This window comes from Orycteropus afer, unplaced genomic scaffold (assembly GCF_000298275.1).
Source record: "Orycteropus afer afer isolate SDZICR_OR568_19922 unplaced genomic scaffold, OryAfe1.0 scaffold00041, whole genome shotgun sequence".
Lineage (NCBI taxonomy): Eukaryota > Metazoa > Chordata > Mammalia > Tubulidentata > Orycteropodidae > Orycteropus > Orycteropus afer.
The window spans coordinates 8267719-8283546 of NW_006921628.1; the positions used below are offsets into that span (position 1 = coordinate 8267719).

At 39.3% G+C, this 15828-nt stretch overlaps 1 protein-coding gene across 1 annotated transcript in view; it reads right to left on the bottom strand.

Annotated features, from left to right (window-relative positions):
• Positions 1-15828, bottom strand: part of DNASE1L3 (deoxyribonuclease 1 like 3) — a 37555-nt gene that overhangs the window by 14547 nt on the left and 7180 nt on the right. Inside the window, exon 2 of the mRNA XM_007937276.1 lies at positions 15150-15238. Coding sequence (XP_007935467.1) covers positions 15150-15238 — 89 coding nt within the window. The remainder of the gene's footprint in view (positions 1-15149; positions 15239-15828) is intronic.

The following is a 15828-nucleotide window of genomic DNA, read 5'->3' on the forward strand; positions in this document are numbered from 1 at the left end:
GGGGATAGAACTAACCAATACAATAACATCACATTGTCTTAGAGAAAACTTCAAATCACACAAAGAACTAGGATAAGATGGCTCAAGCAAGCGACTAAAATACAGGGCTAGAAAAACTTCCTGAGGAAGAAATGGTAATGGAAGTATCTCATCAGGAATTCAGAATTACATTTAGGACCCTTCAATATATTAAGAGATAAAGGAAAACACAGACAAGTCTTGAAGAATTCAGGAAAACAATACAAGAACAAATGGACAAAATAGACCATCAGAAATCGTACAAAAACAGCAAATAGTCAATTAGCACTAAAATTTCAGATAATGTATTCAAAGGACAAAGGAGTAGAATTAGATCAATGGGAGACAGAACCAGCAAAATAAAAAATAGATTCCTTGACACCAATTTCTTAAGGAAACAATCAGAAAGAAAAATGAAGCAAGCCTGCGAATTATGTAGGATACCATCAAGAGGAATAATTTATGAGTGATCAGAATTCCAGAACAGGAACAGTCAAAAACAAAGCACAGAGAAAATTGTCAAAGATTTCTTGGCAGAAAACTTGCCTAATATTGTGAAAGATGAGAAGATATCCATTCAAGAAGCTCAATGAACCCCAAATAGAATAGACATCAAAAGAAAATCATCAATACATATCATAATCAAATTTTCCAAAACCAAAGGCAAAGAATCCTGAGAGAAGCTTGGAAAAATGAATTGTTACCTATCAAGCTTAGTTAAGACTAAGCTTTGATTTCTTGGCAGAAACCATGCAAGCAAGAAGGCAGTGGGATGACACATATAAAACCCTGAAAGAAAAACATTGCCAATTAAGAATTACATTTCCAGCAAAATTGTTCCTCAAATATGATGGTGAAATTAGGACATTTCCAGATAAACAGAAATTAAGGGACCTTGTGAAAATTAGACCGACCTTACAAGAAATGCTAACATGTGTCCTATAGGCAGAGAACAAACTACATCAAGCAACAACTTGAAATTAAAACTCATAGTAACATCACAAGGAAACCAATTCAGATAAAGAATTTTCAAAAATAAAATAAACCCACAGACTGACTATATAAAGGCATTCAACTGTGTGGATCATAACAAATTACAGATAACATTGTGAAGTTTGGATATTCCAGAACTCAATGAGGAACCTGTACATGGACTAAGATGCATTTGTTCAAACAAAACAGGAGGACTACATGGTTTAAACTATATGGTTTAAAATCAGGAAAGATATGCATCAGGGTTGCATCCTTTTACCATATTTATTCAATCTGTATGCTGAGCAAAAAAATTCATGAAGCTGGACTGTATGAAGAAGAACATGGCACCAGGATTAGACGAACTCATTAACAACCTGTGATATGCAGATGACACAACCTTGCTTGCTGAAAGTGAATACTTGAAGCACTTACTGATGCAGAGCAAAGACTACAGCCTTTAGTATGAATTGCACTTCAGGTTAAAGAAAGCAAAAGTCCATACAACTGGACCAATAAGCAACATCATGATAAATGGAGAAAAGATTGAAGTTGTCAAGGATTTCATTGTACTTGGATCCATAATCAATGCCTGTGACAGCAGCAGTCATGTATCAAATGATGTACTGCATGGTGCACATTTGCTGCAGAAGACCTATTTAAAGTGTTTAAGAGTAAAGACTAAGGTGTGCCTGCCCTAAACCATGGTATTTTCAATATTCTCATACGAATGTGAAAGCTTGAAAATGAATAACAAAGACTGCAGAAGAATGGATACATTTGAATCCATTGGTGTTGGTGAAGAATATTGAATGTACCATGGACTGCTAAAGGAACAAACACCTCAGTCAGAAGTACAGCCAGAACGCTCCTTACAAGGGAGAATGGCCAGACATTGTCTCTCATACTTTGGTCGTATTGTCAAAAGGGACCAGTCCCTGGAGAAGGGTATCATTTGGGGTAAGCAACAGAGGGGTAGATCCTCAACCAGATGGATTGACATTGTAGCTGCAATGATAGGCTCAAGCATGGCAATGATTGTGAGGATGGCACATGAACAGGTAGTGTTTCATTCTGTTGTACATAGGGTTGCTATGAGTTGGAAGTGACCCAATGGCACCTAACAACAACAACAACAACACAGACTGAAAATAGGGAACTAGAAACACCAATCTGCTAATGATGACAACTACAAAGCAAAAAGGGAGCTCTGATAGCGTAGTGCCTAAGGCACTTGACTGCTAACCAGAAGTCTGGCAGTTCAAACCCACCAGCCACTCCTCAGAAGGAAGATGAGGCAATCTACTTCCATAGTGATACTGCCTCGGAAACCCAAGGAGGAGTCGCTATGAGTCGGGTCCGACTCGACGGCACATAACAACAACAACAACACCATAAAGCAAAAAGAGAGAATAAATGGTGTACTTATAGAACTTCCAAATGGAGAAGAATTCAAGCTGGTATCAAGATAGAATAGACTGTTTTAAACTTAGGAAGATAAAAATAAATTACAATGTAACCACACAGAAAATTAATAAACATTTTAACCAAAATAGAATAGAATAATATTGTAAACTCAGTGCAAAAACGCAACCACAGCCGTGGAGTTGGATCCAACTCATAGCAACCCCTCCTTGGGTTTCCGAGGTGGTATCACTATGGAACTAGATTGCCCAACCTTCCTTCCAGGGGGTGACTGGGTGGGTTTGAACTGCCAGCCTTCTGGTTAACAGTCAAATGCCTTAGGCACTCTGCAACCAGAGCTCCCTTATAAGGACTCAGTAAATATACAAATCAACAGCAGTGAGGGAAATTAAAAGAAAATCTGAACAAAATGAAGACAGCACAGGAAAATATGCAGAACAAAAAAATTATCAGCACTACACACACACAAGGAGTTCTGGTAGCGTAGTGCCTAAGGCACTTGACTGCTAACCAGAAGGCTGGCAGTTCAAACCCACCAGCCACTCCTCGGAAGGAAGGTTGGACAATCTACTTCTATAGTGATACTGCCTTGGCAACCCAAGGAGGGGTTGCTATGAGTCAGGGCCGACTCGACGGCACATGACAACAACAACAACAATACACACACAAACTCACAAACAAAATTACAGCATTAAATTAATGCCTATTGATAATTACACGAATGTAAATGGATTCTATGCACCAGTCAAGAGATAAGAGAGCGGCAGAATGGATAACAGAAAAATGTAACCCATTAATAACCTGTCTACAAGAGACACACCTTAGACACAAAGATAAAAATAAGCTAAAAACAAAAGGAGGAGTTCTGGTAGCATAGTGCCTAAGGCACTTGACTGCTAACCAGAAGGCTGGTGGTTCAAACCCACCAGCCACTCCTCGGAAGGAAGGTTGGGCAATCTACTTCTGTAGTGATACTGCCTACACTAACCCAAGGAGGAATCACTATGAGTCGGGTCTGACTTGACGGCACATAAAAACAACAAAAACAAAAGGATGGGAAAAATGTCAAATAAAAACCTAAAAATAACCACAGTGGCAATATTAATTTCTGATAAAATAGACTTTAAGGCAAAAACCAGCATACGATACAAGGAAGGGCATTATATAATGACTAAAAGGTTAATCCAACAAGTGGACATGACCATAATATGTATGCACCAAATGAAAGAGACCCAAAATATATAAATCAAACTTCAACAGAATTGAAAAGAGAAAGAGACAACTCCAGCAGGAGACTTTAATATACCACTTTCAATGAAGGACATAACAAGAAAGAAACTCAACAAGGATACAGAACAGCTAAATGACACAACCAACCAACCTGACTTCAAAGACATATACAGAACGCTCCAACCAATGACAGAACATTATTTTCTAATGCACATGGCTCATTCTCCAGAATAGACTATATGTTAGGCTATAAAATAAATCCCAATAAATTTTAAAATATCAAAATAGTGCAAAGTATCTTCTTGGATCACAATCCTATAAAATTAGAAATCAATAACAGGAAGAAGAAGGGAAAAGTAAAATATATGGAAGCTGAATAATACTGTGCTTAAAAACTACTAAATAATAGAAAAAATAAAAAATTAAAAAGTGCCTAGAATCAAACAAGAATGAAAACACAATATACCAAAATCTTTGGGACACAGCAAAAGCAGTGTTCAGAGGTCAATTTATAGCAATAGAACACACATTGAAAAAGAAGAAAAAACCAAAAGCAACACCTTAACACAACATCTCCAATAATTAAAAGAGCAAAAAATCCTATAACCACCTGATGAAAGGAAATAAAGACAAACGTAGAAGTTGGTTCTTTGAAAGGATTAATCAACAAACCACTGGAAAATCTGACAAAGGAAAAGAAAGAGGAGATGCAAATAACACAAATATATGAAATAGATGAGGTCATAAAAGAATATACTGAAAGAAAAATAATAACAGAATACTATGAACAATTGTACTCCAATAAATTTAAAAACCTAGAAGAAGTGGACAAATGTCTGGAAACACATTACTTACCTGAAGTTAAACAGACTGAGGTGTAGAGAGTTTGAACAGACCAATAACAAAAGAAGAAATTGAACAGGTCATAAAAAAGAACTCCCAGCAAAAAAAGTCCTGGCCCAGACAGCTTCACTGAAGAATTCTACCAAACACTCAGAGAAGAGCTGACAATAATTCTACTCAAACTATTCCAGAACATCGAAGAGTATGGAATATTCCTGAATTCATTCTATGAAGCAAGCATAACCCTCATAGTAAAGCCAGGCAAAGACATCAGTAAAAGAGGAAATTATAGACCATCATCCCTCATGAACCTACGTGCAAAAATTCTCAACCAATTTCTAGCCAGTGGAATCCAACATAATATCAAGAAAATAATACATCATGACCAAATGGGATTCATGCCAGGTATGCAAGGATGGTTCAACCTTAGAAAAACAATCAACATAATCCACCACATAAATAAAATAAAGGAAAAGAACTACACGAACATATCAACGGATGTGGAAAAGGCATTTGATACAATCCAACTGTTATTCCCAATAAAACTCTCAACAAAATAGGAATAGAAGGAAAATTCCTCAACATAGCCATATAAACAAAACCAAGGATCAGTATTCTCAATGGAGAGAAACTGAAAGCATTCCCCTTGTGAATGGGAACCAGACAAGCATGACATTTATCACCACTGCTATTCAATATTTTATTAGAAGTCCTAGACAGACCAGTAAGGTAATAAAGGAAAATAAAAAGCATCTAAATTGGTAAGGAAGAAGTAAAACTATTTCTATTTGCAGAAGATATGATCCTATACATAGAAAACCCCAGAGACACAACAAGAAATCTACTGGAACTAATAGAAGGATTCTGGGAGCTCTGGTAGCATAGTGCCTAAGGCGCTTGACTGCTAACCAGAAGGCTGGCGGTTCAAATCCACCAGCCACTCCTCAGAAGGAAGATGGGGCAATCTACTTCCACAGTGATACTGCCTCAGCAACCCAAGGAGGGGTCGTTATGAGTCGGGTCTGACTCGATGGCACATAACAACAACAAAAATAGAAGGATTCAGCAAATTAGCAGGATACAAGATTAACAAAACTCAGTCAGATTCCTCTACATTAGCAAAGAGAACTCTGAAAAGGAAAGCAATACCATTTACAATAGCCACCAAAAAGATGAAATACTTAGGAATAAACCTAACCAGAGATACTAAGTATTTATACAATGAAAACTACAAAACACTACTGCAAGAATCCAAAAGAGACCTACATAAATGAAAGAACATACCTTGCTCATGGATAGGAAGACTTAACAATGTGAAAATGTTAATATCACCCAAAGCCATCTGTAGATATAATGCAATCCTGATGCAGATTCCATCAACATTCTTTAAAGAGATGGAAAAACTAAGTACCAGCTTTATATAGAAAAGAAAAAGACCCCGGATAAACAAAGCACTACTAAAGAAGAACAACAAAGTAGGAAGCCTTACATTTCCTGATCTCAAAATCTACTATACAACCATGGTAGTCAAAACAGTATAGTATTGGTACAATGTCAGACATATAGATCAATGGAACAGAATTGAGAACCCAGATGTAAATCCACCCAGCTATTGGCTGGTGATATTTGACAAGGGACCAAGATCCATTAAAAGGAGGGGAAATAGTCTCTTTAACAAATGGTGCTGGCGAAACTGTATATTCATTTGCAGAAAAATAAAACAGTTTCCATACCTCACACTATATACAAAAACTTAGTCAAGATGAATCAAAGTTGTAAATGTAAAGCCTATCAAAGAAAAAATAAGAGCAAACTTAGGAGCCCTAATTTATGACATAAATAGTCTATCAAACATAACTAAAAATGCACAAAAAGCAGAAAAACAAAACAACTAGGACTTCTTTTTTTTAAAAAAAAAAAAAAAAAAGCACTTCTTAAGAAAAACCACTTAAGCGCATCAAGACTCTTCTCAAGAAAAAGAACCTACAGACTGGTAAATCTTTACGGAAGTAGATTGCCCCATCTTCCTTTTGCGGAGCAGCTGGTGGGTTTGACCCACCAACTTTCTGGTTAGCAGGTGAATACCTTAGGCACCATGCAACCAGAGCTCCTTAACCCACTGCCATCAAGTCGACTCCAACTCATAGTGACCCCCACTGAGTTTCTGAGGTAGTTAATCTTTTTATTTATTTTTTTAATTTTTATTTTAAGAGCTTGTTTTACATTCAGCATAACCCGTACATTGAGTTTCATTCCCCATTCACCTTGTCCAACCCTAACTCAGTCTCCTCCCCTCCCCACCCTGTCACCCTCCCCCTGTACCCCTAATATTTATGCACTCCTGTTTGTCCTGCATTTCCTCAATTTGAATGTTGGTCCTCCGCTGTCCCGTGGTCTATTGCTCTAAGGGATGTATTACCATAGAGTATATGGGTGTGTCATCCTGGGTTGAGTGGTCTGTGTGTACATCTTGTTAACTATTGGGCTGAGAGCCTGCCCCTGGGGGTGAGTTTTATTCCAGGCACAGAATATATTCCAGGGCCATAGCATTGGGAGTCTCAACAGATTTCATCTGACCAGTAATTCTGGTCATTATTGAGTTTTTGAATTATGTTCCACATTTTCCTTCCCTCTCTATCCAGGATCTCCAGATTTGATCCTTTCCTGAGTGGTTGGCATTGGTAGCCAGGCACCATCTAGTTCTTATGGTCTCAAGGGCCATCGTGTCCTAGGGCTGATTGCTTCTAAATGCCCTTTGTGTGTGTGTGTGTGTGTGTGTTCTTCTTCACTTCTGATGCTAGGAGACCATTAGCTGCATTTTAGATGGCCACTTGAAAGCTTTTAAGACCCCAGTCACTGCTCGCCGATGTAGGATGTGGAGCAACGCTTTTACATATTTTGTTGTGCCCATTGAGTCTGGTGTCCCCCAGTACTATGGTCCTGAGGCAGTAGATCTATTGGATCTCTCTCTCATAGTGTCTGGTTGTCTGTGAGGGATTACTGTGTCTTTCTTCTATTGTTTCTGTAAGGACTGGAGGTATTCGGTATCACTGGTGTCTGTGCAAGATTAGCCTCAGCTGAATCTATCGTTGGTCTAGAGTATACTTCTGTTCACTGACCCCTGTCTGATCATCTCAGGTGTTTATGTGTTTATCTGTATAGCCTAGTGTTTGGTGTTAATGGCAATGTGGTATTGTGGACACATTGGTTGGTATTAGCATCTCTTGTCTATCTCTTATGTGTACAATTTGGTGTCCTCCCATTTCCTAATGTTATCATGGTGGTCATATATCCTTCCCGTATATCCCTCCCCCTACCCATGTCAGCGTGTAGGCCCCAACTAGCCTGAAATTAATCTCTCCCCTTCCCTCCCCATGCCAGTAACCTACTAAGTGAGTTCCCTTTCCCAAGCAAACCCTTCTCTGTCTTTTGATAGTAATGGGCTCATACAGTACTTGTCCCTCTGCGATTGACTTATTTCACTCAGCATAATGTCCTCCAGGTTCATCCACATTGTGAGATGATTCTCATATCCCTCATTGTTCTTTAATGTGGCATAGTATTCCATTGTGTGGATATACCATAATTTGGTTATCCACTCATCCGTTGATAGACACTGAGGTTGTTTCCATCTCTTTGCTATGGTGAATTGTGCTGCAATGAACATAGGTGCACATATGTCTGTTGGTGTGCTCTCTCTCACCTCTTTAGGATATTTTCCTAGTGATGGAATTGCTGGGTCAAATGGTACTTCTATTTTCAGATTTTTAAGGAAACTCTATACCGTTTGCCACAATGGTTGTACCATTTTACAATCCTACCAGCAGTGCACAAGAGTTCCAATCGCTCTACAACCTCGCCAGCATTTGTTACCTTCTGACCTGTTGAACTTTGCTATTATTGCTGGGGTGAGATGATATCTCATTGTTGTTTTGATTTGCATCTCTCTAATGATTAATGATTGTGAGCAGTTTTTCATGTGTTTGTTGGCTGCCTGTATATTTTCTTTGGTGAAGTGTTTTCAAGCCTTTTGCCCATTTGTGAATTGGGTTATTTGTCTTTTTGGTGTTGAGGTGTCGAAGTTTTCTATAGATTTTGGAGATAAGTCCTTTATCAGATATGTCATAGGCGAATATTTTCTCCCAATATGTAAGTTCTCTTTTTACCCTTTTGATGAAATCTTTTGATGTGCACAAGAATTTAATTTTTAAAAGGTCCCAGTCATCTAGCTTCTCTTCTATCTCCTGCACGTTCTGGGTTATGCTTGACAGTCTATTTATGCCATAAATTAGGGCTCCCAGATTTGCCCCTATTTTATCTTTGATGAATTTTATAGTTTTGGGTTTTACATTTAAGTCTTTGATCCAACTTGAGTTTTTTGTTGTGTGTATGGGGTGAGGTATGGGTCTTGTTTCATTTTTCTACAGGTGGATATCCAGTTTTCCCAGCACCATTTGTTAAAGAGGCTGTCTGTTCCCCATTTAATGGGTTTTGGACCTTTGTAAAAGATCAGTTGTCCATAGATGGATGGGTCTATATCGGGACTTTCGATTCTGTTCCATTGGTCTATCTGTCTATCATTGTACCAATACCATGCTGTTTTGACTACTGTGGCTGTATAGTAGTAGTGCTTAAGATCTGGGAGTGTGAGACCTCCCACTTTTTCTTCTTGAGAAGTGCTCTGCTTATTTGAGGTCTCTTTTGAGGCAGTAAATCTTTACAGAAGTAGGTTGCCTAGTCTTCCTTCTGCGGAGTGGCTGGTAGGTTTGAACGACCAACCTTCTAGTTAGCAGTCAGATGCCTTAGGCACTGTGCTACCAGAGCTCCTTTACAGACTAGGGGAAAGTTTTTGGCAACAACATATCTACAAGGACTTATCTCTAATATTTATAGAAAACTTCAACACCTCAACAATAAAAGGATAGATGATCCAATTAAAAAAATGGGCAGAGAACATGAACAGATACTTCACCAAAGAAGACATTCAAATGGCAACAAACACATGAAGAAATGCCTACAATCATTAGGTATTGTTGTTGTTGTTGTTATGTGCTGTTGAGTTGGACCTGACTCAGAGGGACCCCTCCTTGGGTTTCCGAGGCAGTATCACTACGGAAGTAGGAATGCCCAACCTTCCTTCCGAGGAGTGGCTGGTGGGTTTGAACCGCCAGCCTTCTGGTTAGCAGTCAAGTGCCTTAGGCACTGTGCTACCAGAGCTCCTGCCATTAGGTACTAGAAAGATGCAAATCAAAACAACAAGATATTATCTCACCCAAGCAAAAATGGCAAAGTTCAAAAAAAAACAGAAAACAAATTCTGAAGAGGGTGTGGAGAGACTGGAACTGTCAAACACTGCTTGCGGTATAACCACTATGGAAAATGGTATGGCACTTCCTTTAAAAGCTAGAAATAGAAATACCATATGATCAAGCAATCCCACTCCTAGGTATATATCTTAGAGAAATAAGAGCTCTGACATGAATAGATAAATGCACACCCATGTTCATTGCAGTATTATTCATAATAGCAAAAAAGATGGGAACAACCTAAGTGCTCATCAACGGATGAATGGATAAACTATGATACATACACACAATGGAATATTACCCAACATTGAAGAATAATGTTGAATCTGCAAAATACCTCATAACCTGGAAGACATTATGCTCAGTGAAATAAATCAATTTTGAAAGGACAAATGTTATATGAGACCACTTTTTTTTTTTGTAAAAAGTAGGAGCTCTGGTAGAGTAGTGCCTAAGGCACTTGACTGCTAACCAGAAGTCTGGGGGTTCAAACCCACCAGCCACTCCTCGGAAGGAAGTTTGGGCAAACTTCCATAGTGATACTGCCTCAGAAACCCAAGGAGGGGTTGCTATGAGTCAGGTCTGACTTGATGGTGCATAACAACAACAACAACATTGTAAAAAGTCAAGAAAAGATTTACACACAGAAAGAAACATTCTTTGCTGGTTATCAGGGAAGGGAGGGGAAAACACCAACTAGAAAGTAGGCATATATTAACTTGAGTGAAAGGAAACTGCAATATCCAATAAGTGGGAGGTCAGCACAAGACCAAGAGGAAGACACTGGGAAGAACACAAGAGTAAAAGGTACAAAGATAAACTATATGCAACAATTCTGCAATAACCGCAACAACAAGCAATAATAATCTACAAGTGGATACATAGGTAGACATGCAAGCTGAACAGGTTTGGGATGGCAAATGGGAATACACCCATGGTATATAAAGGTTTGGCAAAGGAAATTTCTACATATATATTTGTATATGATGTATATATATCCATGTATATAGTACAGCATACATGAGGCAAAGTTATGCAAACTTCTTACCCATAGCCAAACACCTTGAGGGAATGAGTCACTGGGCTTGGGGGCTTAGGACCATAGTCTCAGGGGACAGCTTAGGTCAATTGGCATAATATAGTCTACAAAGACAGTGTTCTATATCCTGCTTTGGTGAGTAGCAACTGGAGTCTTAAAAGCTTACCAGCAGCAAAGTAAAAAACTCTATTGGTCTCTCTCCATGTGGAACAAAGAAGAGTGAAGAAAATCAAAGAGTCAGGAAACAATTAGTTCAAAGGACTCATGGACCATGCAAACCCCAGCCTCTACTACCCTGACACCAGAAGAACAAAATGGTGTCAGGCTACAATACTGAGGGCTCTGATCAGAAACACAATAGGAAGTCCTGGACAGAGTGGGAGAAAAATGTAGAAGCAAATTTAAAAAAACAAAGAAGACCAGACTTACTGGTCTGATAGAGACTGGTGGAATTCCTGAGACTATGGTCCTTTAAAATTCAATTAGAATTGAACCCACCCCTGCACCCCTGGATCACCTTTCTGCCGAAAGATTTCATAGACAGGCTTATGAAGTGAACAATAATACCCATGAGGAACATACCCCTCAGAACAGTCAATCAAAAGGGGAGCATTTGCCCAAAAACAAAACTCATAAGGCAGGAAGTGACAGGAAAGAAGGACAAATGGAAATGGGGAACCAAGGGAGGAAGTGGGAATAATGCTATTACTTTGAGAGGATTGCAACTAATGTCATGAAACACAATGTGTATAAATTATTGGATGGAAAACTAATTTGCTTTGTAAACTTTCACCCAAACAATAGAATGTTTTTTTAAAAAGGGTATGGGGCATGTCTAAAGCTGTGGTGTATTCTTATTCTGTTGGATAAAAGCAGAGGTAGTATTTAGGGGCAAACTTAGAAATTCCTAAGGCTTCAGATGTGTGTTTTGGGGTAGACCTGACCATTGGGGCCCAGGAGTATGGACTGTGGTTTCAATTGGGTTTTCCATTTGGGACTACCGGCCCTATTTGGGATCTAGCCTGCCAAATCCTGGGTTAGCAAACTTCTTGCAGTTACTCAGCTAAAGATGACTAAGTCCCCTCTTAGCTTACTGGGGATAAGGAAAATAAACAGGCTTGACTTTGCCTCAAGTCAACGGCACAGCCTAGGCAGGGTGGGGAGCACCCAGACCATGCTGGTGATGGAAAACCTCGCCCACACAGATTGTGGGGAGATGCCAGGAGCTCACCTGGATTCTTAGGCCCCTACACTCCCTAAAGCTACCTAGAACTCAGAAAAAAAACTGGCTTTGGACTCAGATATTACCCAGGTTCAAAGGTAGGCCAGCCATTTATTGGCTGGGTGACCTTGGGCAAGTTCAGGGGTGGATTACCCAATAAACAAGCACTGAGGAACACAATGAAACTGTTCGCTACAGATTGGTAAATAAGTACAAGCAAGCCTATGCTTACTTGCTTACTGGGTACTCTGTCCCTATTGGGGATTGGAAATTTGAAAAGAAGCTTTGATTCAGCAGGAAGGGGTTGTGGGGTTGGGAGAAAGATAGATGCCAGCCACACCTCAAAACAGAATTTTGGATATGGTGAAAGAAATGTGAAATTGTTCACTACAGATTTGTAAGGAAGCAGTATCTGCTTATTAGTTAGTCCAACACTGAGCAGGTCCCTCTTCTTTGTTCCTCAGCTTTCTCAGCTGTAAGAAAAACAGTAATAGTACCTACCCCACAGGGTTGTTGTAGGGAATACAAGAGATAGCTCATGTAAATTGATTGACAGGATGCCTGACACATAGTTATCTGTGGCAGAGGCGTATCTTGGGTACAGCAGGTATGACACATACCCTGGGTGCCACTTGTGGGGGGTGGGGGGGCACCAATGAGCAGTTTCTATTTGCCATCGCAGTTCCCATTGTCAGCTGTGAGAGATCGTTCAGCAATGTAAAACTCATTGCCATAGACACTATTTTCTGTAGATACCTCTGACTATTGGTTGCTGTTCTAAGTGTCAGACTTGGATCATTACCTGTTTTTGTAATGCTTCCTTTCTTCTCACTAGTGATGGAAACCTTTAGTGCTTACTGAGCGGTGCTACAAGCCAGGCATGAAACCACTTGTGTGCATGGTTTACTTTAATTATGCTACACCCAGGAAGGTGATTCTGTCATCAGCTCCTTTTTACAAATAGAGACAAAGAGGCTCAGTAAATTGCAGTCAGGATCTAAATCCATGTGGTCTGAGTGTGGACTCCTAATCTCCAGGCTACGCTCCCTCTTTCAAAGGCAAAGATCAGATCCAGAAACAGTAGACTGGCTGAGGCTAAAACAGAAAACTCTGTTCTGTGGAAACTGAGGCCCAGGGAGAGGCGGGGCAAACCCATGAAGCCCGCTGTGTGAAAGACAGTGTCCCTAGCTGCTCCTCCCCAGGCCTAACGAGTCTGGATTGCTACCTCCCCTAACCCCCTCCCTTTGTTACCCCCAAAACAGTGTGAGTTTTCCTAATTACCAAAGTATAATAATTGCCAGATGTTACTGTTTATATCTACCTGGTGGGTTCATGGCTATTTGGTATATGATTCTCTGTGCTGTCAAGTATGTTTGAAAAAAGGTACAATAGTCTCATTGTGAAGAACTTGGAAAATACAGAAAATATATAGAAGAAATTATATTTAAATCCCCTGTAAATTTGTACCCTGATATAGCCATTGGTAACATTTTGTTGTGTTTTCTTTGAATTTTTTACATAAAGGAAGATGGGGCAATCTACTTCCTAGTGATACTGCCTCTGAAACCCAAGGAGGGGTTGCTATGAGTCGGGTCCAACATAACAACAACAACAACATTTTTAACATAATTTAGCTACACAGGACATAACATTATGAACTGTAATTTGTTGCTTAATCTTATAATGTATCTACAAAAGAAACATTGCATATAAGGTTTTAAAAAATTAGGAGTGCCTCAAAAATCACCCTGGAAGCTTGTTAAAATACAGATTCCTCTCTCACAGGTATTCAGTATACATGGGGCCCATGAATGTGCATTTTTAGCTCCCTCTCCTGTGTGATTTCCGGGTAGGTGGGTGGCTGATCCTTCTTTGAGAGAGAATATAAATCATAACAATCACTCAATGTCATTTAAAACTACTTGAGGGTGTTGTTTTTTGTTTTCACTGATTTTTAAATTATGAAGTTAATTCAAACTTATTTAAAAAACATTAAAATCATACAGAAGTAAATAAAAAACATTCCTTCAGTGATTCCCCCTCGCCCACTCTCACTGCTCTCCAATCACGCTCCCAGAAGTAAATATTATTAACAGTTTGGAGCATATCCTTCCAGTCTTTCTTCTGTGCTCATACAAATACTACCCTTTGCTGTGCTATCGATTCCACTGTAAAGCTTTATGGAAGCAGACTGCCACATCTTTCTCTTTCAGAAGGGTTGGTGGGTTCAAACCACCAACCTTTTGTTCACAGCCAAACATTTAACCACTAAGCCACTAGGGCCCCATATGCAAACACTAGCATAACCTTATTCATGTCTAGTGTGATAGCTGAACTTCATTTTTTCAATATATGGTGGCCATCTTTCCATGTTGGAGTATGTTCTAACTTACAAAACACAAAAACAAAAACAAAAAAACCAAACTCACTGCCATAGATTCGACTGCGACTCATAGTAACTACTCCTTGGGTTTCGGAGGAGGTATCTCTATGGAAATAGATTACCCAGTCTTCCTTCCAAGGAGTGGCTGGTGGGTTTGAACCTCCTGCCTTCTGGTTAGCAGTCAAATGCCTTAGGCACTGTCCCACCAGAACACCTGTTCTAACTTATAGATCTAACTTATTTAAGCATGATTTTATTTATCTTTTGTTGTTGTAGTATGTGTGTGTGTGTGTGTATAAAACAAAACATTGCCATCTCAACCAAGTATAATTTTTAACAGCTGCATAATATTCCAGCTGTATAATTTTATTGAAACTTTTTTCTATTGTTAGCATTCAATCTTTTCTTTATAACAGTACTTTATAGTCCAGCCTCTTACCTGCTTTCACTTCTCTATCTTGACTACTTACCTATTTCTTCTACTTTGCTTTCTCATGTGAAAACCAGAAGGTCGAAAGTTCTCAGGACCATAGCTAATAAAGTTGAAAGCGTGAGCACCTCTGGCCTCGTGATCTAGTGGTCAGGGTAAGTGCTGGCTCCCACACTAGTTTCATTTCCCCGGGGCTTTTCAGATGCCCTTGCATCTGACCTTGAGCCTGTAGAGGATCTGGACAACCCTTTCCCCTCCCCCACTTTCCAACTCATCTTTACCCGTTCAGCTTCTCCATCAGCATGGGACAGATAATGTTGTTACTGTCCTTGATTTCCATCAGAAGCATGATGTCACAGCGTTTGACGACCTGCAGAGAGAGAATTCTAAGTGTTAGAAGACATTTATTAATAATAGTAGATCCTTTTGTTGGGCGTTTATTACATTTTAGGTATCACTTTGGGTGCTTTCTTAAATTAATCATTCTTCAATGGAAGAAATGAAGGATTCCCTGAGATAGGTCCTATATTATATCCATTTTAAAGATGAGGAGGCTGAGGCTCAAGAAGAACTATGTAAATGACCCAAAGTTGCCAGGATAGAAAGTGGTCAACATGGAATTTGAACCCAAGCAATCCAAGTCCAGACACCAAGATCATGATGCTCCCAAGTCCTACTTTCATCTTTGTGTGAATAATTACAGTAAGAATAATGAATAAAAACATTTATTAAGAACTCAGTAAATGAAAGGCCGCAGGCTGAATACTGCAGAAATAAAGTGGCATAATTATAATTATTTATAACCAACCAACCCAACATACCACCATCAAGTTGATACTGATTCAAAACAACCATACTGGGCAGAGTTGAACTGCCCCACAGGGTTCCCAAGGTTGTAAACCTTTACAGAAGCAGAGTACCTCAACTTATTTTCTTTCTTCTTCTTTTTTTTTTTTTTTT